The sequence below is a fragment of the Talpa europaea genome (genome assembly GCF_964194135.1).
Source record: "Talpa europaea genome assembly, chromosome: 10".
NCBI lineage: Eukaryota > Metazoa > Chordata > Mammalia > Eulipotyphla > Talpidae > Talpa > Talpa europaea.
In genome coordinates, this window is record NC_140077.1 from 37953568 (window position 1) to 37978088 (window position 24521).

The window sequence follows — 24521 nt, forward strand, 5'->3', positions numbered from 1 at the left end:
GCAATGAATGAATGATGTAGATAAATGTAGAATGGAGTAAAGAGTTCACAGGAATAAATTCTTGTGCCTAAAGGTCTTTTAATGGAGTGAATGGGGAGGGGAACCCAGTGATCAGGCTGGGGCTTTGTTGAAATCATGGCCAAATTACCTTAATAGAACCACAGACCCCGAGAAGTTGATGGCTGTAGAAATTGAAAACTTGGGAAACTCAATCAAAAGCTTTACAGATGCGCACCTCAGTTCAGATTTGTCCTTCATAACTATGTTGAACATCTTAAAAATAGGAAATAAAACAAATTCTTTTGACATTTTCCGGCCCCTCCCTTTCTGAAGTGCTAACAGCATGTCTGATCTGGCCTATGAAGCCATCCTGAACAGCAGATACGTGCCCTTCCTCTTTTTCAATAGCCTTGAAAAGACAAGTGCATTTCATACACAGGCAGTCCCCTCTTGTCTCTTTTCCAAATAAGTATGAGGCTGAGCGTGGCAGAAAAGCTGGTGTTACCTGCCCGTGCTCATATTCTCAGTGTTCACACCCCACATCTGGGGGTGATGTGAAAAGCAACTTTGTGCTCCACAACTTTGGACTCCAAAAACTTTGGCCAGCGCCACAGGAACCTTTAGGACTGAGCTCCAGGAAGAACGTCACCCTGCAGCTACACTCTACTTTTCATGAAATCAACTTGTAGAAAAGGGAGCCTGAAAGACACATATTTGCATCCTTCTTGACATTGAAAATGATCTTATTTGTTTGAAAGAAACTATAGCTAAATGCAGAATAAATTCACTGAAGTTAAGACAAAAAAGAACAAAACCCAAAAAAATCTCTTGTGCCAGTGAAGGTGGAGCTGGTGATTTTCTCACTGTCTCCAGGAAACTAAAGCTCTGGTTCCCCTGTGCAGTGTGATTAGCCTCTAATCCTCATGGGTAGCAGGGAGATTCATGAGACTTTGCAGGAAGTGGGTCCGCAGCTGGAGCTGTGCTCCAACATCTCTAAATTTGCAGTGATGAGTGTTTGGTGGGGCACCCAGCCCTGGCTCTGGGCAATCATTAATTGCTTGTGTTGATGTTTGTACGCTGACCCTGCCTTCTGATTTCCCAGGCTGTGGGAATGGGAATTTTTGAGTGTAAAGACTGCTAGCTTGTGAAGCTTTCTGCTTCCTTTGGGAAATGTAGCTTAATGGTTAAGAATTTAATACTAAATATAAAAAGAAAATGCATTTTCTGTAAGGTGAGGGGAAGAGGAAGAAATGACAGATGTGGACATGCTAATGCCTTTTCTTTGCAGACTTAGATCTCAACCCACCGTGAACCTTAACAGAGGGGGCTTGCTGGCTTCATTCTTATCCTGGATGGTGTTTGCCAAGGCGAACCCATTGGTTATGTTCAGCAGTCAGTTCTACAGAGATAATGGGAGCCTGTCAGAACCAACCATGTGAACAGACACCTCCATGGCCAAGTGCAGCGTGGGGCAGGTGACTGATTCGGAAGCTTGGTCAGCGTCCTATTGTCAGTTGAATGACTGTTTATCATCTTGGGTCAACCCCCCTCACTCTGAGGGTTTTTGGTGGCCCTGCTTTCTAGGATGTGCTGATAATCCTTTCTAAAAGCATTATCTTTGGTGGAGAAATCACTACGTCTGATGATGGAAATACTAAGCTGAGACTTTAAGGCCCCAGGAACCTACTGAAGGGTTGTGACCAGTCATTACTGCAGCGTGGCCTTGAGGTTTAGACCTGGAGTTCAAATAGCCTTTGTCTATTCCATTGTCTTCTAAGAAAACTGTGATGTGTTTTAAAGTGGTTAGAAAACCAAGGGCACAATATTTATTTATTTATTTTTGATGGTAAAGGGCACACTTTTATTATTTTTTTTTTATTTTATTTTTAAGATTTATTTATTTTTGCATACAAGAGCTGGGGTACAGGCCAGAGATGAGGGGAGTGAGAGGATTCACCAGAGACAGAGACAGATTGGGAAACAGAACAGGCAGATTGACCAAAGTACACTGCTGAGGGGAGCAGTGGGCAAGTCAGGAGAGGTCTGCTGCGCCATGTGGGTAGCTCCCTCGCCGACCGGGGATGGAACTCGTGCTGCAGAGGCTGCGGATTGCTTCATAGCGTGGTGCTTAACCCCCTGCAGAGTTGATTTTAATGAACTTTCACTGCATTCCTCTAACAGAATCTGCAACATGCTCTGTGAAGAACAATGTGCTCACGAACCCTCTTCCCCACTCTCTCTCCACTTCCTGGAGATCTCTCAAGAAGCACCATTGTTTATAGGACAGATTATAGGCAGAAGCCATCTTCTGCTAAAGGACACGAATTCTTTGTATTGTTACAATTGTTAAAGACATTCATAATTCTTTTTTTTTTTTAAACTTTTTTTTTTTTTTATAAATTTTATTGTTATATTCCCCATACAATTGCAGCCCCCCATTCTGACCCCAATCCCTCCCCTCCCGCCCCGGCCCCCTAAAAGTGTCTCTGGTTCATAGTTTTTTGTTGATTTTGATTTTCACTTTCTTATAGTTATTCATTTTCCTGGTGCCTTATTTAAGTTTTCTAGATTCCTGCTATGAGTGAGACCATCCGGTATTTTTCTTTTTCTTTTTGGCTTATTTCGCTGAGCATGATCCCTTCCAGCGCCATCCATGTTGCAGCAAATTGCATGTGTTTATCTTTTTTGAATGCTGAGTAATATTCCATGGTATATATGTACCACATCTTCTTGATCCAGTCATCTATTTTTGGGCATTTGGGTTGTTTCCAAAGCTTAGCTATTGTAAACAGTGCTGCTATAAACATAGGGGTGCAGGTGCTCTTTGGAATTGATGTTTCTGTGTCCTTTGGGTAAATACCTAGGAGTGGAATTGCTGGATCATATGGAAGCTCTATGTTTAGTAGGTCCAGAAATCTCCACACAGCTCTCCACAGTGGTTGGACCAGTTTGCACTCCCACCAACAGTGCAGAAGAGTTAAAGGGCACACTTTTAAAACTTCCCTTCCTCTCTGGGACTTTAGCTACAGTTACCAAAAGACAAAGTAGATCTGTGCTGCATACTTTCTGATCCCTAAGAAATGCATACCCCTTTTTGTGCATCAGTAACACTTGAAGCTGGAGGGGGGAGGGGTCTCTGTGGCTATGTGGCAATAGAATCTGCAAACTAAAGGAGCAATTCCACCTTACTAGGTGGTAAGATCAAACCTCCCAGAGAGGCAGAGTCCCTTGCATGTAATACAAGTTTCTCAGAGCCACCCACTGCCTGTGAGAGGAGAGATATTAGTATCCCTCTGAGAAGGTGATTATGTTTGAGTTTTGAAATGTAAATATACTGCAGGATTCTCCTTGCAGTTTCTCAGAACTAGCCTTGCCTTTTTTTTTATTGTGGTAAAATATGCAGAAGATGATTTACCATTTCAGTCACTTGTAAGTGTATAGTTCAGTGGCTTTAGTGCTTTCACAGTGCTCTGCAGCAAGCAGCACTGTCCACTTGCAGGCATTTTTTTAATCAACCTAAACAGAAACTCCATTGACATGAAAACATCTCATTTTTCCTTCATCCTGGCATCTGGAAACCACCAATTGCTTCTGTCTCTAGGAGCTGACTACCTAGGTACCCCATGCAGTGAAGTCATGCAATATTTGCCTTTTTTGCTGACTGGTTTAGTTCACTTAGCATAATGTCTTCATTTGTGTCATGGTATGTGTCAAAATTTCCCTCCTTTGTAAGACTGAATATTTCATTGTTTGCATTTATCGTATTTTGTTTATCTGTTTGTTAATGAGTTGCTTCCATTTTGGGGCTATTTTGGATAAAGCTACTATGACCTCAGGTGTTCAAGTATCTATTTAAGTTCCTGTTTTCAAATCCATTTTACCTTTAATAAACTGGAAGAACTGGCAAGATTTGAGAAGTAGGGCAAAGATGACCACAAATTTAGCACTGGTGGCAGTAAGTGGCAACTAGTATCCTGACAGTGCTATTTAACTTTTCTCCTTTTATAAACCTAATTAAATTAAAAATTCAGTTGGCCAAATCCACATGCACTTAAGCCAGAAAACTTCTCAAAAAGCTCATTAGCTGCAAACTTGGGAGCTCTAGCAGCAGATGGATTTTTTTTTTCCCCTGGATTTTTCAATAATTAGATAGGAAAGGTCTTTCAAACTTTAGACCTCAAATGGAAGATTTTATCAAGCTGGCCTATCCATCAGTTTTAATGCTGTTGGTAAAAATATGCAAAAATCAACCTTTGAAGTTTTATGATGCAACGATGTAAGATTTCACTGTCATTAAATAAACCTTCCCTCTCAGGAAGGATGCAGGTTTTAGGGAAAATTTTCTGACTCAGTGTTACCATTGCTCTCCATCATTTCAGTTGTAATAAATTGAGGCCTTAGATGAACACAATTAACTCTTCTGTCTTTGTAAGTTGTGCAAAATGAGTGAGCATGGTCAACAAAATCTAGGGTGTGAGACAGATGGCACGCCCAGGGGAACTGGGGCGCGGTAACCTGCAGAGCACCACACAACTCCTAACCTACACTCACAGTAACATGAACCCTCAGAAGGGAAAAAAAATTAGACAACCGGCTTATAATTTATGTATCAGATTCTTCTTTGGGGGTCATAAAAAAGGAGAGAAGATCAAACCCTCTATTTCTATCTGTATTAGTCAAATTCCCTTCTGCCCTCTCCCCAAAGCCCATTTTGTACTTACTTTGTCTCTATACCAGCAGATGCCTGTATATAGAACAATAAACAATAAAGTTGTTCTTTGCAGTTTACACTACAAAAGAGCCCTCTTGTTTTCCTTTTTTTTTTTTTTAACCTAGAGTCATCTTAAAATTACCTAATTTCAGGGCCTCCCCGGTGGCGCAGAGGTTGAGCGCTGGGTTGCGAAGCTGCCCGCAGCCTCTGCAGCGCTAGTTCTATCCCCAGCCGCTGGGTGAGGGTCCCACATGACGCACAGACCTCTCCTGCCGCCTGCTGCTCCCCTCAGCAGTGTACTTCATCACTCTGCCTGTTCTACTCTCCGCTCTGGCTCTGGTGGTTCTCTCACCCTCCCGTGCCTCTGACTGTAGCCAGTGCTTGTATAAATAATAAATAAATCTTTAAAAAAATTACCTAAATTCAAAATGGACAGAGACACATTGTTGAGAATAGTTGGTGGATAAATACTGCCAGGGAGCCAGCATTTGTGAATAATGAGTAAAGTATCAGTTTATCTCTGTGTTCTTGCTGTGTGTGTGCACACACATCCCTACCTAGGTAGTCATCTGTTATTATACATTTATATTTTTATTATTTTCTGTCTAACTTCCTTAGGACGTGTGCTTCATTCACTCTGTTTCCACAGATCCCTAGTCCTGATCGATATATAAATCCCCAACTTCTTTACAAAATGTTCCCCACATGTACCACCTTAGTTGACCTGTTTTTCTGAGAGGTATAGTTTCCTTCACATCTGTGGGTGGAAATTGTTTGTTTCCTCATAGTCCAGGCGCTTCATTGCCCCTTCCATCCTTGGGCAAAATCTCCTTTTTTTTTTTAAAGATTTATTTATTTATTTATTTATTTATTTATTTATTTATTTATTTATTTATTTATACATACAAGCACTGGGTACAGTCAGAAGCGTGGGAAGGTGAGAGAATTCAGAGCCAGAGCAGGGAGCAGAATAGGCAGAAGGACCAAAGTACACTGCTGAGGGGAGCAGCGGGCAGCAGGAGAGGTCTGCGCATCATGTGGGACCCTTGCCCTGCGGCCGGGGATTGAACCGGCGCTGCAGAGGCTGTGGCAGCCTCGCAACCCAGCGCTCAACCAGGGAGGCCCAAAATATTTTTTTTTCTTTAGGTTTCTGCCATGCACCTGAATCCTTCCTCTCTCTCTCCTCTCCTTGATGCTGTCTTTACCTCCCACCAGCCTCCTCTACTACTTAACAATGGCTTCCATCCTTGACTCTCTGGTCTCACCCTCGCCTTTAGCCATCGCCTGCAAGTCTGTGCCTGTGATTCTTCTAGCTAGCCCCTGTGCATCCTAGACCCTCAACCTCCTCAAGTGTGATGATCTTCAGCCCCATTCCACATCAGCCTTGGACCCTGCCCTCCCCTGGAGCTACGCCTCACCTCTGTCTAGCATTTCAAATTCCAAAGTCTGGTTCAATGAGGGTCCTTGTCTTTCCAGCTCTTTTTTGTTTTCACCAGCTCCAGTCTACAAACTCAATCTCCAGCATTTTCTCCAAATACTCAATTATTTAATAAGCATTTATTGAGATAGCATCTGAGAGTTTAGTGATGAGTAGAAACAAACATGTACCATGTCTTCACAGAACTTAAGTCCAGCAGAGAAGAGGGAAGTTATAAATAGGTTGCATAGAGAAATATAAAATTGCCCCTGTGCTAAGTGCTACCAAGTACAGACAGGGGCCCATCCCACATTGCACAGATGGGGAAGTGACAGAAGAGCTGAGATCTGAAGGATGAATAGTCTAGAAGGGGAGAAAGTGCTTATGGGTGGGGAGGGAGATACACGGTAAGTGAGAAGAACTGAAATTTCCATGAATTGAAGTCTGACAGTGAGGGAGAGAAAATGAGAGAAAGCCAGAGAGGAGGAAAAGGGGCAGAGGTCCCAGGGTCTTGTCAGCTGTGTCAAGGATTTGAAGTCATTTGGAGCTGTGGAAGCTATGGACGTCATTTGAAGCAATTTTAGGCAGTGGGGGTGGGGGTGGGGGTGGGGGGTGCTGACCAATTTACATTGTATCTTAAAAATCGAATCCACTTTTCACTGAGTATGTCCTTATTGTATTGCATTTTTGTAGGTATCACATTTAATGCCCACAAAATCAGGCATTTTTACTAGGCTTCCTTTCATTTCAATAAAGCAGTTTTTATTCCTATCTAAAAGTCCCATGTATTTTATTTTAATGCTATAATGGTAAATGCCGACTACTGAAAGCACATCTTTCTTTTTTTTTTTCTTTCATTTTGAATACATCTATACTTAGACCATTGTTTAGAGAGTTGGTTGCTCGTGAATCAGTTTACAGCATTTTTGTGTTAAGTACTTCCATGAGATGCACCAGATGTTAGGTTGGAGGTTTAAGGGACCTTTGCATGTTTAAATGGCACTGTCAAAACATTGGATTTGTACTGTACAAATCTTTTGTTATTTACGATAACAAAATTACCATTTTTGGTGGCAAGATTCTATCTTCTTCTGAAAACCACTAATGGTTTAGGGATGAAGAAACATACTAGAATGCCTGCCAGATTGTGATGAAAAGGAAAAATACAACCTTCTCTTTTCTCCTTAAGAAAACACTGAGTCTCAAAGTGTGAATTTCTATGATGAAACCTAGAGAAAACGGGCTTTTCAAAGAATCACTGAGGCAGAAGGGGAGGACTGAGCTAGACCATCACCCATCCCTGTGCTACGGCAGAGCTCAGCCACGGACCTGGGGAGAGCCCCGGCAGTGTTGCCTCTAGGTTTGTTTCAGTTTATTGAGTTGACATGAGGATGAGCAATTGATTGTGCTGCTGGAAGCACCAAATATGAATCTGCTCATCCATGGAGTTCCCGCTGGTGATTTTATGGAAGAAACAAGCCTCTCTGACACAGATTAGTGGCACACATGACTGTGCCATCCTGCTGAATTATAAATAGGCACAAACTTGCATGCAGTTGGCTTAAAAGAGTGCTGCCTTTTCAAGCCAAGAGGTTTAAGTTCTTTCACTGTATGCAGTCACCGATCCAAGTGTCCACCTGATAACCCTCTGCCCCAGTCCCACCATGTCACAGATTGGGAAGCTAAGTCCCAGACACATTACATGACATGCTCAAGAGTCTACTGCTAATTGGGACAGAATTTCCTGCCTGGAGTCCTGTGTTCTCTCCAACACGCATTTCCTTCCTCCGATGGGCCTGGCACCTGCCCTTCCCTGAGACATAAGGTGAACAGAATGGCAAGAACCCCCTCTCATCATGCTTGGTTTTCCATCTTCCCTTTCTTTTCACCCTGGAAGTTTGCAGTGGTGGTGGTGTTACTTCTCTATCCCCTTCTTCGTTCGACCTCCCAAAGTGTGTGTAGTATTTACTCAGTCATGAGGGACTCCTAAATCATTTAAACTTCTGGATTGCATGCTTGTTGAGGTCAAAGACCAGACCTGACTCAGCTATTTTAGTTTTCTATTTCACACTCTTTCCCTCTGGGCCTTGGGCATAGGAGTTCAATAAATGTCTGCTGGAGTTGTTAAATTCACCAGACCAAACGTTATCATTTGTATATTGGAATGAAATTCTCTCTCCTAAGCAAATGTGCCCAGATTGTTTTGCTTTAGGAGTTCTCATATTGCGAGTTTTATCACATATCAATTTTCCCTCATTTTGAAAAAGTCATGAGCCTCCAGCATCACATGTGGAAACATGTCCATTTTCTGAGGGGTCGCTGCTGCCAGCAGCTGGCTAGGCCCTGCCCACCTGTGCAGACTCATTAATTAGGGTCATGTGTTCTGCTGTGAGCTGAGGAGAATGCGTAAAACCTGTTCAGGAGAGAATTAATTTATCCTCCTCTCTGTACTTTTTAGAATACTCCTTAGCACGTTTCTCAAAGCCTGCAGGCCTCATACATATGTTCTAATGGACTAATTGTTAAGGCGACATTTGTGAATTAATCTCTGACTTGAGCTAAGTGGTTTCCCCTAATGACTTTAATTCAGTGACTTCCATTCCTGGCCACACATCAAATTCACTGGAGGAGCTTGTAAAATAGAGAGATGCCCAGTCTCTCCCCTCTTTGCTTCCTTCCCTCTCAGTTTTGTGGTCCCAAGTAGGGACAGTGCATCTGTTTTTTAAGGAACGCTTCTCAGGTGATAGGGTTCTGGTGGTACCCACCTTTGTGAGAATCTGCTCCAAATCCATATGTAAGGGTCTGGTACCTCACGTGGCAATTGAAAGCATTCAGGCCTACCTCCGACAACATGAATTCTACGGTTTTTATACCCAACCTGGCTGCTTAACTCTACCCTCAGGTCCCAGCCACCTTCCCTTTAGTGGTGACGGGATTTGTTTTTTCCAATGTCTTGATGACTTTGGTCTGCAGTGGGGTGGGGTCCACAAAGCCTGTATGGGATTAGCTCAGAACATCCTTTCCCCCTAATAGTTCTACAACCCGTAACATCTCTGAAGAGCCAAATTTCCTGATTCACTTCACTCTTGTCTTCATATCACTGGGTGTTTTTTCTGCAAGGAGCTCCAGTGACGTGAGGGGATAGTCTGTGCTTTAATATTTTTATGATTGTGGGCCTCCTTGGTGGTGCAGGGTTTAAAGACAGCACTATCAAGCTATCGCCAGCCAATGCAGCACGAGTTCAATCTCTGGCCTTACCAGGGAGCAACCCACATAGTGCAGCAGACTGTTCTATCTTGCCCGCTGCTCCCCTCAGCAGTGTATTTCACTCAGTCTGCCTGTTCTGCTCCCCACTCTGTCTCTGGTGAATCCTCTCACCCCCTCCCTGCACCTCTGCCCTACACTCCAGTTCTTGTATGCATAAATAAATAAATGTTTTAAAAAACATTTTTATGATTGTAACAGAAGCATTACCATAAAAAGGGCATGTTGGGTGTTCCCTGACCCACCTAATGAGGGTGGATCTGAGTAGCAAGGGAAAGCTGTGGAACACATGAGAGACATAGGGAAGGAAGCACAGGAGAGGAGACCCTTGGAGAGAGACATGTGAGGTGAGGTAGAAGGGCCTCCTTTCTTCTCAGTTTTGGACTTGCATCGGAGACTTGGGGAACTTGGAGGACATTTATGGTGTCAAGGCAGGTAGAGACACTGGAAGGGACACCTGGGTGAGTGATATGTGGGGAGACTCAGAAAGGCAGACTTTATCTTGATTTGTACTTTAATTTTGCTGCTTTTGTCCCAGACTTGTCTGGCCCCTTTTGCCCTTTTCCTATGTTCCCTCACCAGAAGGTACCTTAGACTTGTGGCAAGCTTTTGGGGTTCAGTGGCCCCACTTTGGGCCAACCCTGTTTGTCTGGACATTTACCCTCAGGGGCTGGGTAACTTTGGGTGTTTCATTGGGAAACCATGTCCTTTCTCTTCTTCCCTCTCTATGCACAGTCATTCTATTAACGATCTTTCACCCTAAGAGTGTGCCTTGTCTTTATGTGACAGATGGCAGAATCTCTTTAGAGCATGCAAGTTTGGGGGTCCCGAGGTGCCCCTCAGATAGCACGATCACCCTGAGACCTGTGAAAGATCTTCAGGGCCTGCTGGAATGTCCATTACTAAGATGGCTGTGAATTTCCCCTCCCACTCTATTTATCCCCAGACTGCTGGTGTCGGGATAGAAGTTTATTAATACTATGTGTGCATCTGTGTCTGTACGTCTCCCCCTGTGTCTGTGTTCCTGGCATTCTTCTGGGCAAGCACATGTCATGTTTTATCTTAGAATGTTGAAAATAGATGACTCACGAGCACCATTGTTCGAGTGACATTTATCAAATCACTTTTGTTTTAAGGAATCTGGCACTCTGTAAATATCACGCGGTACTCAGTATCGCCACACGGCAGATGGGTGTTTTCAGTAAACCTAAGAATAAGGCAATTAGCACCACGTGCGGTAGCCAAGGTGATTTGATGATGGAGAAGGGAGAACGAAAGACTGGACAGGCTCGAGTGAAAGTGAACACAGTATGCATGCAGAGGGGGTGCTCATGTTGTCCTGTATGTTGGACTGTGTTCACTATCTCTTCTTTGGGACAGTGCTTTGAAAGTGTTTGGTTGTTGTAGGGTTATTCTATGACTCAGCTGCTGGAGGGCAAGTGTTTACCTGTTGCAGGTATTGTACTTTTCTCATCTCACCATGCTTCCTCGGGATTCAGTGTCTTCTGTTCTTGGGACAGGAAGCGTAGGGAAGGACTCCTGGTGACCCTCCCTTCACTGTGGGCGTATGAGATTAGCCCTAAACATGGGAAGAAGAGACACTTCGAGAACAAAGAGGATATTAAAACAAGAGCCTCATTGTGCCTACACTTCTCTTACTCCTCCTTCTCCATTTAAATATGTTCCACATGGTCAGTATCATATGTTGGCCACACCTATACCATACAATGGAGTACTAACTTCATAGTCACATAGGATTCATCTATGTTGTGCTTATTCTACAAAGGAGTATATTTGATGACTCCAAGTAGATGTCTTCCTTTTGTTTTGCCTAGGACATTAGGCATAGCAGATGTGAAAGAAAAACTTAGGTAATTATTTGGAAATGCTCTATAATATATTACCATCTAAGCTGAAATATAATCTTATATTTAGCTGGACTGAATTTCCACATACTTAGAGTAGGGTTCTCAAATGCGGGGGATCTGTCAGAGCTAGAAAACAGAGGTGTGTGTGTGTGTGTGTGTGTGTGTGTGTGAGAGAGAGAGAGAGAGAGAGAGAGAGAGAGACTTTTGTTGGGGTCCTTATTAAAGATGGATCTCTGTTGGATTCCTGCTTGTGAAGGGTTGATTCATTTTCTGCAGCACCTGGATGGTTGACAATGTAATCATGTCTGACATGATAAAGAACCATTTAGCAAATTTGAAAATCGCCTGCCACGGTACTGGAAAGCAGATCCTCTCCCCACTGATCATTTCATGCCTGGTGGCAAGGTGGGGGTTGTCTGTGGGTAAGTGGGGGCAGAGTTTGGACACCTGGTACCTTATTGGGAGAAAAGTCTCCCTGTTGAAAACGTGTACCCACACATAGGTCCTCTCCTCAGATCGTACAGTTTCTGGGATCATTTTTCTTCTGGTTTTCTTCCCTCTCATACCCTACCAGCGAGATGCTGATATTTGAGTTTGTCTCTTAAAAGACAGTAGGATTCCTTCCCTCCTGTCACTGACTGATTTGTTTAAATAAGCTGCACATTATTCCCCATCACAGAGGCCAAGTGGAGACATCTGGGACAAATTAATATCAGCTACTTTGTCTGGCCACCCGGTGCTGGAAATCATGGTGGTTGCACGGGAGCTTAGATTTTGACTTTGTTTCAGAATGATGTAGATGCCATTTGCTGGAACTTCTTTCTTTTGCTCTTTCCTTTCTCCCCTCCTTCTTCCCTCCTCACCTTTCCTTTTCCCTCTATCCCATCTTCGCTCCAGCTTTAATGGTGTAAGCTAACACAGAGAGCTTCCCTAGTAGCTCACCACTTACACTCACGCCCAGAGTCAAACTGACTGAGATTAGTCTCAGCCCCAGTGTTTATGAATGAAGAAGAGGTCCTTCCCCTCTGTTCTGACACAGCCCTTCTCTCTCTCTCTCTTTAAAGATTTATTTTTTTATTTTTATGCATACAAGAGTTGGGGTACAGGCCAGAGGTGTGGGGGATAAGAGAATTCACCAGAGACAGAGTGGGGAGCAGAACAGGCAGACTGACTGAAATACACTGCTGAGGGGAGCAGCGGGCGAGTCAGGAGAGGTCTGCTACGCCATGTGGGTTGCTCCCTGGCAGGCTGGGGATCGAACTCGTGCTGTATTGGCTGCGGTTAGCTTCATAGGTTGTGTCTTAACTCCTTGCACCACCAGGGAGGCCTGCATATCCCTTCTCTTGGCAGCATTTTGAGAATGAGGTCAGGGCTAGGATTTAACTGCCTGTATGTCAGAAATAGCAGAGATCAACATTAATCTTAAGCTATTTGTTTTGCTGCCCATTCAGATAATAGAAGAAAAAACAGAGATCTGTTTGTGTTTTTGTCTGGGATGTAGCAATGAATGAGTGAATGTGTGAGTGGAGAGAGACCCAGGTGACCTGACAGGGGACTTAGCAGTGGGTGAATGTTTATTGTCAACTGATTACAGGAGTTTCCTTGGCTTTAGTAGAGCACGTTTTAGTTTTTAAAATAAAAGAGAAAAATAAAATGAGCTCCAGTGATGTATTATTTTGACACTTTTGTAAGGAGAGTTTGTCAGGTGCTGTGAAACTGCATAGCCTTCCTTTCACAGAGTCCAGTTGTTTTCACCATCTGTTGCTTCCTCTGTAATCTGCCACCCTTGTCCAGTAGCTTCATGGAGTTTTGCAGTGTTTTAAATGAATATCTGTCATGGCTTTCATTTTCTGTCAGCCGCTTTAGCATAGACACACAATGCACAGTTTACACTCTGTTACATATATACACACACACACACACATACACACTCAGAGCTTGATCATGCCTAGTCTCTACATACATCAGGAATCAACTCTATCCCCCAGCCAGTGCCAGAGGAATGTCACTCTGCAGTGCTCTGAAGAGGTGACACTTCTAACACCTGTCAGCCTGCAGTCTGTTTAGGATAGGAACATGTCTAAAAGGTATTTGTACCACAATCCCTGGCATTGTGTCTAGTGCTAGTCCTTACTTTTTGTTCTCAAGCTTAATTGTTGACTTAGTGTCTTTTTAAAATTTTGAACATTCTTTGAGTTGCACTACAAGTCTCCTCTGTCAAAGATTAAATAAGCAAATTAGAATATTGAGTGAAGACAGAAGTGTCAGTGTCAGCCTGATTTGCTATGCATTCCATGTTTATTTGATGGACTTTAGTGTGACAGGTACCCTTTGAAGGAATGCCAAAACTGTCTTTTCTATCAGTGGTGATTAATGCTGAGTGAAGAGTGTAATGAAGAGTAAGAATTGTCGTATTACTGGCCTAGTGCATTTCCTATTTTTACTTCCTACACCTAAACTGTTTCCCAAAAACTTGAGAAGTGTTATAACCACACACACACACACACACACACACACAGAGTGATGTTTGTACAAAATAACAAATTAGTGCTTTTAAAATGATAATACTTTCATGGAGACAGAAAGAAATCAGTGGTTCTTGAGGACTGGGGGTAGGAACAGGGGTTAGCTGTTAAAGGACAAAAGAGACCTCAGTGGAATGATGAATATATTCTGAAACTAGATTATCATGAAAATTTTACCACTTGGTAAATTTACTCAACGTCATTGATTGAATTGTACACTGAAATGGGCAAAGTTTAGGTATGAAAGTTATACCTCAATAAAACTGTTGGATATTCCTGCATATGAGTTCCTTTGGTCCCCAGGTTACATAAAATCCAAAAAATTGTATCACCCTCAATTTGTAGCCAGTTTTCTCACTGAGGTGTGTTAACTTCAGTAGTAAAGAAACTGGACCTGGAGAAAACTGGGCCAGATAAAAATCTCCTACCACAGGATACAAAAGTCTGTCCTGACCCCTATTGGCCAGCAGCGAGGTTGCTGCCCTCTGCAAGGTAAGAAGCACACATGTTGGGGTAGTGGGTAGTTTGTGGGGCAACTAGGAGGTGAGATTTCCAGCAGATCCCAAAAAGCCTTTGCCACTGTTTCTGAGCTGCTGCTGCATGTGTCCAAAAGATAAACCGACTGCCCCGTGTTCAGCATCTAAGTGATGGCATTTTTCTCTTCTTTTACAGGTTGTCTTAGTCTTTGCTCTCAGCATTGGTGCACTTGTAATATACTTCATAGATTCTTCAAAGTGAGTATGCAAATATGTCATCTTACTCTCTTATCCAAAACAATCCTGAACCTTCAATTGATCAACTTACTTTAACACCAGCCTTTGCAAAGTCCTCCAGAGTGCGGAAGCCGTAGAGGCAGGCTGGGCTCTTCTGTGCTGGTTTTCTGAATGGCAAAGCAAATTCTCGCAAGGAAGGCTACTTTGATTTTGCTGGCATAGGAGGGAGAGGTGTCTGAGGTCAAGACTTTTTGCAAGGTGTTATTAATTTATAAATAGCTGTGTCTTGATGAAGCATTTGCAGCCAAGATGTCAAGAGGTTAAGAGGGCTTTGATGTGAATTTGCAGCCTCTCAGTGGGTTGGAGTGTCCTGCTGATGAAGCTCTGTTGCTGTGTTTGTAGGGTCCTGTTCCCACTAGGGTTTTGAATGCTTTAATCTTATCTGAGAATAGTATGATGCTATACTTTACACTGGCCAACCAATTATTCACCCAAAGCCTGTTCACTTGATGCTTGTGACAGTAAGGAGGTGGGAGGAGGAGCCCATGATGACTCACAGAGGTAGAGGCCGTCTGGAATTCCTAGAGTGGACACTCCTGCAGATCCCTTGGGTGCCAACTGAGTGACCTGGGACTTGAGGGTGAGCTTGGGGTGGGGTCTTGGGACAGATGGTGAAGACTTCATAAGAGGCAGAAGAGAACACTGAGCAGAGCTGGTGGATGACAGCCAGTTCTGCCCTGGTCCCTGCAGGTGTCACCCTGGACACATCATTTATTCAGCTAATCTATTACAAATTTGAACCTGACAGTATCTGGGAAACTCAGAGCTGGGCTGGTCTGACTTACCTTTCTGTGGGACATGAACTTGACAACTGGGTAATGGCCTTGAGCCTTTTGCTGGCACTGTCCACTGTGAGAGTGTTTTTAACTCCTTGAACTCTAGCCCACATATGACTGGATAATAGAGTTTTATCCCTGGAAAACTATTTGGTGTCTCTTTTGGCTCAGACCCTGATGTGCCTGAATTCTGAGCCTTCAGCTTTTTTCTATGCCTCAGGATGGTGGTAATTTCATGCACACCTAAACACTGAATTTCTCCCAGCCATCTGGTTGTCAGCCAAAGGATTTGTGTGCATTTGGTACTAAGGCCAAAATGTCATGTCAGGGAGAATAAAGAAACATCTTCTCTAATCACCTGTCTCCGGGAATCAGCCACCTCTGAGGCTGTCAAGTCCTCAGAATTGTCGCCATGCACAAGGCTGAGCTGCCCTCACTGTCTCAGGTGGAGGGTCATTGAAAGTCCCCCAGGAGACAAGCTGCCACACTCTCCTCCATCAGCCCTTCCTGGCCAAGAAAAAGAAGAGCTTTTAAAGTTTGGAAAACTCCAATTGGCATGTCATTGAAGGTAAGCCCCTTTTAAATATCTCCTCTTAATTATTCTGGACCATATTTGAATTGAACCAAAGAGCTAAAGTCCTGAGTCTTATTTCTCCATTCTTTCCCCAGGAGTGAGAATGTTCCCCGATGTCTCAGGTGCCTATACTGCCAAGTCCATTCTGGGGCTCAGGAAATAGGTTCAGGCATGTAATCCACGTGCCTCAGCCAGAGCAAGCCTCATATGGAGGTGTTTGGTGATCGGTTAGAAGGACAGATGCATCAGTGTCTTCTTTCCCATACCATCCCCATCCCTTTTGCTCCTCTGTATTTCTCAGAAATAAAATATTCTTGTTAGATGGATGTGAATTGTGTCCTTTTTTACAGTGTCTTCTATGAGGCAATTTTGTTCTGTAAGTGCCAGAACAGTTCTGTAAGTGTTCTTGACTTCATGTGAGAGAATGGAAAAGGCTGGAATCCCCCAGGCAAGATCCTCCTCCCTGGATGCCTGCACCATCTCAATGTCCTCTGGATTTATTTAAGATTCTGCTAAGCCTTGGGGAAGCCAGCACTGGGGGTCCTCTCTGGTTTCTTTTATGGACTTGCAAAGAGTCTGTTCCAAGGATGGACCTTCAGTCCCATTCTCAGCTGAGCAAAATGCTAATAATCCTAGGACCAAGACTGTCTTCATCTCCCTGGGGACTCTTCAAGCCTCGTCCTAGTCTCGGTCTTTCTTTTCTGTCACTCAACTTGTGGTTTGACCTAGCAGGACTTTGTTTGTAAGAGGAGCTTATGTTTATTTATGTAGCTCTTTCTACTTTTCATTTGCATTATTTCATTTGGTGTTGAAACCTTATCCCAAGGTTCTGTCCTATGGGTGACCAATCGCCATAGTCAATACCAAGAAATCCACCATTTTCCAGGGAAAGGCAATACAAGTTGTTCTGTTTAAATAAGAAGAAGAATGAAAGTAGAATATATAAAGTTAACCTTTGTGATAACCCATAGATTCCCAGAAATCTATTAAAAATAGTCCATTAGATGAATATAATCAAGCATGATGTACTAGATAAAAAAGTTCTGTCCATACAGAAGATGCAAATGGAAAGGGGGGAAGAAAACAGAATTGGAATTCTTAAAACTCATCCTTTCTGTCCAAAACTGTCACGGGTTTTACACAGTCATGATTGGGTGGCCATCTGGACATCTTAGAAAGAGAGCTTGAAAGTTCTCTTAGAAGTTATGTCAAATCCTCATCCTGGAAAAAAAAGTGCTCAGTATTCTTCAGATAAATTTTAATTAGTATTTATACCTTCTAATAAATAAACCCAAACTCTATAGGTTTTCCTTTGTGTGAACTTAAATGGGCATTGTCCTGGAAATGACTTGTCCTGGTGAATTTTAACCAGATCTGGACTCTCCCAACTGGTCATAATGTTTTAGCAGCACAAGTTCAAGATATGATACTCTCTGCACCCACTCCTTTGACCTGAGTGAGGAATGCAAATCAGTTATCAGCAGCCGCCAGTGGTGAGCTCTGTTGTCTCAGGGTCACAGCAGGCCTATTCAGGTGTTTTGAGCTCACAAGTCACCCAAGAGGTTATTCTACTTCTGTGTATCAGCAAGTGGGGAAGTCAGTTCAGGTAAATGCCATGATTGGTGGATTAATCTATTTAACCTTTCAAAACTCATTTCATTATGCAGTCATTTCCAAAGATGTCCTCATCTGTCTATCTGTTCCCCCATCCCCCATTGTTAGGTCAACATAAATGCCTGAGCAGTTTTATTTTCCATTCGAGGGTTTGAGAAGCTCATCTTTGGGTCTTAATTTTCTTAGCGTGATGACTATAGGATAGTCACTCGGATGGCCTCAAGTGATTACTATTTAGCAGGACAAATTGTCCTCACAACTGCTGGAGTTAAAAACCAAAGAGAATCACATTAAACTGCGTTAAAGTGATGCTTGGCCATCCCAGCAGTAGACTCTCTAGAAACACCCAAGCAGAGCAAGACATTCCACCAAGTCTTTGGATAGGGATACATCAGTTCCTGAATAGGCTCAGAAAACATGTAGCCACCATACTCAGTATTGCCTCTCCCCTGAAGATCTTCCATGAACTTCACTATCAGGTATTGTCTAAAATAACTCTATTTCTTTTTTATTCTTTTTAAAAGCACTCACTCCTAGTTCTGATGGCTCTCAATGGCTATGCCAACTCCCCCACACTTGGATACTCTGTGAAGCAAAGATTTTTAAAAAATGACAACCAGGTCCAAAGTGTCCCTTGATGCCCTGTGAGTGATAATGGCCCCATGGCTGGTTGCATCACTGTCTAATTCCTTGCTTTGACATAGAACAGTAATTTTTCTCTAATAGATAAGGGGAGGAGGTGGGACCTCACTTATCAGAGTCAGGGCAGGATTCATGGATTGCATAATGCAGCAGTTCCAGCTGCTTCTAGAATGTCAAAAGAAAGTTGGAAGCTCAGGGCCCTAGGTATTTGCATTTTCTCCAGGGGCATTCTGGGAAAGGATGACTCACATGTGTGAAGATATTTATTCCTTTGATTCATGTTTAAACTCTGCTGCTTCTTATGCTACAGTTACGTGGACCATGAATATTTAATACTGCGTATACTGAAAATGAAGGTCGAGTCCTGCTCACGGGTGACTTCAATGCAGGCTCATGTCTCTGAAAGGCAAGCTACCTGCTGTTAGTAGAGTAAAGCTTAAAGGTTATACATTGTTAAAATTTTCCTTAATGACTTTATCTGCTTCAAAATGACTGGTACACAGTGGGGGTACCTGCTGCTATTGCCTTCCTTTGCTCTGGGCTTCTGGTATCAGATCAGCAGTGCTGTTAGGGAGTTATGGACATTAGTAAGGAGGAGGGACTAGTACAAGAATTTTGGACATCTTTCCAAGAGTCCAATTCCAGGGTAGTAGTGGTATTATGATTTAAAAAATGGACTTCCCCCATCTTTGAAATTTTATCTTTGTATTCAGATTTTATATTCATTCATTCATTTGAAACATCATCATTGTGATAATGCTGAATATTTTCCACACGGTAACATTGCTTATGGTTAGGTCTGTCTAAGGAAATTGGCCCTTAAGATTGCAATAGAGTTTGACCAAATGAAAGATATAATGGGGATACCCAGAGCTCTCACTTTACTGTGCAGTTGCCCAAATATTTACCAGCCCCAATCTTCACCTAGTAGAACTCTCATCCCTCAACTTAGAAGAGGGGAAGAGAAGGGCAGGTGCTTGGAGGAAACTAACATTCCATAAACATGTGCACTGTGCCAAGTATAGAACCAAACACTTTCAAATAAGTAACACAAGTAATCTCATCAAATTCTCTTAACAACTTAATGGGTTAGGATTTTCTGCTCCCACTTTACAAACGAGGAGGGTAAGATTGCAATATTTGCCCCCAAATACATAGCTGATAAGTAGAGGAGCCAGGACTTGAATCCAGGACAACTCGAGGAACCTCTCTTCCAAATGTCAAGAACTGAAAATTCAGGCTATGGAAGTGACTGAGCGAGTTTATTGAGATGTGAGCATGAGAGGTTGCTTAGCTCATCCTGTTAACTCATCTGTCTTGTTTTGTCTTGTGTCCTCCAGCTCCCTATTTCTCACCTTTGGGACCACATCTGCAGGTCAGCATTCCTTACTAGGCATGGGTCACAGGCTTTGTCCCTAGGAGAGGGGACATGTGAGACATTTCCATGAGATCTGTGTTCCTTGATGTCTCTTTGGCCCTTGGGTCATTTAATAAGATCCTCTTCTCTTCTTTCTCAGTGGAGTGGCTTATGTTATGATGGAATAGGGTACAGTTAGCAAATAACAAGGGAGGTGATTGCTTTTCAAGGGCTTCTCCCACTTAAAGGATTCTTTGAGAAAGAACTTTGCCCTCTCATCCTTACCTGGTTGTCTGTGCCTGTTATTTGGCAGGCTGAAGTAGATAATGACAGGATAAGAGGCCCTGCTTCCCCATTAGATAGATTCTTTATCTCGTTAGCAAGTTACAGAGTTTAATTTGTTCTAGTCTCGCTTTGTGTTGCAAGTGCGTTTCCGAACTAACACGCCTAGAAAGTTAGTATCTAACTAATGGGCTTTAGGGAAGTTGTGCCAAGAAGAGATTTCTATGAAGGTCTTTGGAATGAGATAAAATATCCAACCTCATCCTCCAATCTTATTCCTAGTGCTTGTGCACACAGGTATTGTGCACCAACAGCACCTCCCATGTAGCCACCTTTTAGTGGGCCCCTGGCACAGCCAGCAAAGATTAGTGCAACCCTCAGACAGTGCGTTGCCCACTATAAAGTACAGTGAATGCTACTTCCACTGTCACCATTAGCACACTCCCTGTCCTATAGCACGAACAGCTGGGCATCTGGTGGCACAGAGAAGGAAGCTCACTGTTTACTCTATGCCCAGCTTCTTTAGGGAACCAGATCTTTCTCCATAGTGTGCTGAGAAATCTGTTCCAGCTCTCTGCCGCATGCCCTTTTGAGAATTCATAACCTGCACTTAACCTTTGTTGAAGTGAACACAAATGACTGTGTGTGTAAAGCAGCTCTCAATTCCCTTTTTTTCTTTTTTAAATACTCCCCCCAATTTTCTCCATCCCTCGCTGACGTTTTTATTGCCAGGCTTTAGTTTGGAAAATTACGGGTAGGGAAAGTTCAAGGGCAGGATGTTCAGAACAGCCCTGCACATCTGTGAGGGAGCATAACAGGAGAGCCAGCAGCTGTTGAAAGAATGGAATGTCAGATGGTGGGGGAGCTGAGCCCAGGAGCAGTGGGGGAAGAGGTGATGCCTTGGGGCAAAGAGGCTGTAAATAACTTCCAATGGGAAGTCCTTGTCCCCTTTCAGAACTTAACCTTTCGTGGAAACCTGCCCTCTCTGACATGGGAGCAACCTTTCTCAACCATCTTACCTCATGTAATTTTGCAAATTGCCATTCTTTCCCCAGCCAGGTACAAACCCAGGGTCGAAGACAGGTGGAGAATATGCCCAAAGGGTTAGCGCTCTTCCTCCTTCTACCTTTCGCTTTGGTGAGCTGCTCTTGGCTTCCTCACTTACCTCATTGTGCGGGTGATACATGGGTACCATTGTGACAGCATCTGGAAGCATCCAGAGAAATGCTTCTTTTTGGAAAAAAAAACAGAAGCTATGTTAGAAGGGGAGATAGGGTAGAACTAGACCTTCTAGGTATGCTAGGAAGGAAGCCTTTAGAAGGTCATGCTAGATAGAGCTTGAAGGGATTCAGATGTGAACATGAAGAGGCTAAGTGGTGTCATTTGATGCCACTTTGCCCTGAGCCTTAGCATCCTTATCCTGGAATGAGGGTTGATTGACCTGCTCAAGGTCACCTAGGTAGCCAGGAGTAGAATTAGAGCCAGAGGTGGGAGTATTTCTTTCCCCTTCCAGACCCTTTTCAACTTATCTCTTTACTTAGTAGAAATACCAAGAAAAAATAAAAATGTGACAGTGAAAATTACCCATCCAATAGGGAAGCATATAGTAACTTTTTAAGGCAGTCTGGAGTTTCAGGCTGGCGTATGGGGAGAATATTTTAGGGTCATGGAAAAGAGCAGAGATAATTTCAGGTGCAAAATATCTAACCCAGCCAGTGGGTGCTTGGAATTAGTTTAGCCCATTGGCAACAGGAGGCCTTGAGTTGCTTGATTTTATGATCTTGCTACTTTTTTTTCTCTGTGTACTATTTCAGTGTGGGAGGTAAGCCTTCAGCTTTGTTGTGGAAATTTAACTTGTCCTGTTTGGCATTTGTTATGCGTAACTTTTGAGGACATTTTGCCCAATTGCTCATTTGTTTCTCTGATGAAAACACCCTGATAATTCTGTCTGTAACTCCATATCTATTCTACCCTCCAAAATTAGAATGAATTATTTCTTCTCACCATTCTCCAGAATTTAAAAGGAATACTTTGCATTCTCTCACACTGTTTTAACCTGCTCGCTGCTTTGAAAATAAATGATTGTTTCAGGACCAATGATGAAAATGCATTCCCTTTCAGGCCCAGGTCATGTTTATGTCTTCTGCAGTTAGCTTGTGTTTCACCCCAAAAGTCTGGGTCTTCTCTCCCTTGTGCAGCCCTGGTCCTCCACCTAAAGTCACAGCCAAACATGTCTTCAAGAACTGCCTAGACAGAGATCAGGGTAGGAGCCGTCTGGAGGGAAAGGTTATAGCTCAGAACAGTTTAATCCAAACACAAGAGCAGAGCTCATGCTTAAGCCACTGTTGTGCTGGGGAGTGGTGTCCACCACACAGCTTCCTTGTGGGGTCTCTGGGCTACAGACTGGATTAGATACTCTGCCTTTGCCTTTATTCCCCTTGCCCTTGTTCCTGACAGCCTGACAAATTGTAGCTTTGGGGAGACCCCTGGTTGCTGATGAGTCATTTGTGGTATAAAAATAGAAATCCTTGTAGCAAGGATGCTCTTGGGACTTTTGGAAGCTTATGTCACTGTTCACAGAATTTTGGAGAAGGAAGTGTGTGTGTGCTTTTTTGTGAGTGTGTATTTAAGGGACAAAGTAGTCCCATCTGTAAGTTAATAGGAAAGCACAGCATGGGAGGATTGGCCACCAGCTTCATCACAACAACAGAGATGAGGCTGTGAGCCTTGTACTGATGCCCTTCAAGATGCCAATCAGTTAACAGTACCAACTTTGTGCAAGATATTTTGCTAGGTATTTAGGGATCAAATACTATGTATAAGACTAGACCTTTTCCATTAAGGTATTTAAATTTAAGTCTAGATATTAACGTCTGAAAAATGAGGTAATAAAACATGGTAACAAGTGAGAAGGTGCAAGGCTGATACTTGTTATCAATTACTAATACGAACATTGCTAATATGAAGTGCAGAAGGTTGTAAAGCTGAAAAGATACCCAGAGTTTTGGCTTTGGGGAGACTGAGTTGAGGAGACCGAAAAGTCGGTTTCCTCCTGACTCTGGAAATCTACAGGGGAAGACTCTGTGGTATGGCCTCTTGACTTTTATTTTCAGTATGGGCTGGGTCTAGCAAAGCCCTGCCTTGCAGTTGGCCTTTGAGATTAAGGCTGGAGATGCTTCAGGGGAGGCATAACAGAATCAGAAAGCATGCTGCCTTTGGTGGAGGTGATCGCTGTTCTCCATTTGCACTGATGAATACTTTTGGAAACGTCTATTTAGAAATTTCTGGAAGTGGTTGATTGAAAGGCATCTACTCCATCTTTTTGCAAACAGGTCTGGGTGCAGTGGGGCTTTTAGGAGCCTTGGGTGTTAACGTGCCATGTGCAGAGCATCCAGAGATGAGGTTGGGAGGAAAGCTGTGGCTAAGTGAAACTGTGTTACTGATAGTGGCCAAGACATGACCCTTTTGTTTGTCTGGTGACCATCATTTCCCCAGGGAGGGGAGGGGACTCTGATTTTCATGGGTTCTTGGTCCTTGTGCCTTTTGGGTCCTTTTGTCCATAAAGAATATTAAACTTTAACATTAGAATATTAAAAGTCATACATCTTAGGACTGTGTTCATATATAGTAAATGTATTCCAGGCTGGATTCGTTATTACATATTAATTATTATTATTATTTTCTTCTGATTTTAAAGAATTAAAATTAAGACATTTTCGTTGGTTCCTAGATGTAGGGTGCCCCCCTCTGCACTTGGTCTGCTGTGCCTGATGGGGAAATTGGCCCTGTTTCTCCCTTCCTGTCAGCCCCATCCGTCTGGAAATTTTCACAGATAAGAAAACATGTCTGGAGACAGATGCCTTCCACCACACCCCTCCCAGTGTCATCTAATTGTTTCAGATGAAAAAATAAAAATAAACATTCCATTTCAAACCATGTCTTATGACTTGATTTTGGGAGATATTAACTTCAGCAACCCAGCATTAAAAAAAGTGAAGCCTGTGAATATGTTAAACTTTTAAAGAAAACATTATCTTTCATTTCTGATGAGTTCTGGAGAAACGTGCTTTGTCCATTCTGAAAAGGAGTCTCAATAGTGCAGGAGATCTGTTTTGCCGAGAGTAACACAGTCAACAATAACATATCCTACATCTGAGGCTTGCGATCCCCAATGGTCAGGACCAGCGGACGCTGGAAAGGAGGGGGCAGATGTGGTGAGGACTAGGAGGAGCTAAGAGCCTAAGCTTCCCCTGAAGCGGCTCCCAGCTTTGGCCCACTGTCCCCAAGCAGGCGCTCAGACTCACCAGCTCTTCCTGTTTCAAAGAGAAGAGAGGAAACAGAGCTTTTATATTAAATCTCCAGTTGAAAATATTACCCGTGACTCCAAAACTTTAAAGTCTTTGTAGGCCAAACAAAACACCTCTGCAGGGCAGATTTGGGTCTTGGGTTTTCAACCCTATTCTAAACTCTCTCTCTTTCTGGTCTTGAATTAGCTCTGCTCCCAGGGTGCCAGAAAATGTTCTTAACTCTTGGTCTCCCGTCTCCCGAAATGGGGGCTCCTTTCCTCACCTAGACAGAGTGGTTGGTGTCTAGGGCTTCTGTTTGTTTTTCATCTCACACATTTCCAAATGCTGCTTAAGTACATGTCCACTTTTTGCTGGTTAAGTACTGTATGTCACAGCAATAATTCACCCACAACTTACTGTAAATCCCTAAAG

General features: G+C 43.1%; 1 protein-coding gene across 6 annotated transcripts in view; it reads left to right on the forward strand.

Moving 5' to 3' along the window:
* Positions 1 to 24521, forward strand: part of KCNMA1 (potassium calcium-activated channel subfamily M alpha 1) — a gene marked incomplete at both ends in the record, with an annotated part of 673962 nt that overhangs the window by 331098 nt on the left and 318343 nt on the right. For all 6 annotated transcript variants that reach the window (XM_084245122.1, XM_084245124.1, XM_084245123.1 and 3 more), the window contains one exon: positions 14458 to 14519. In XM_084245122.1, coding sequence (XP_084101248.1) covers positions 14458 to 14519 — 62 coding nt within the window. The remainder of the gene's footprint in view (positions 1 to 14457; positions 14520 to 24521) is intronic.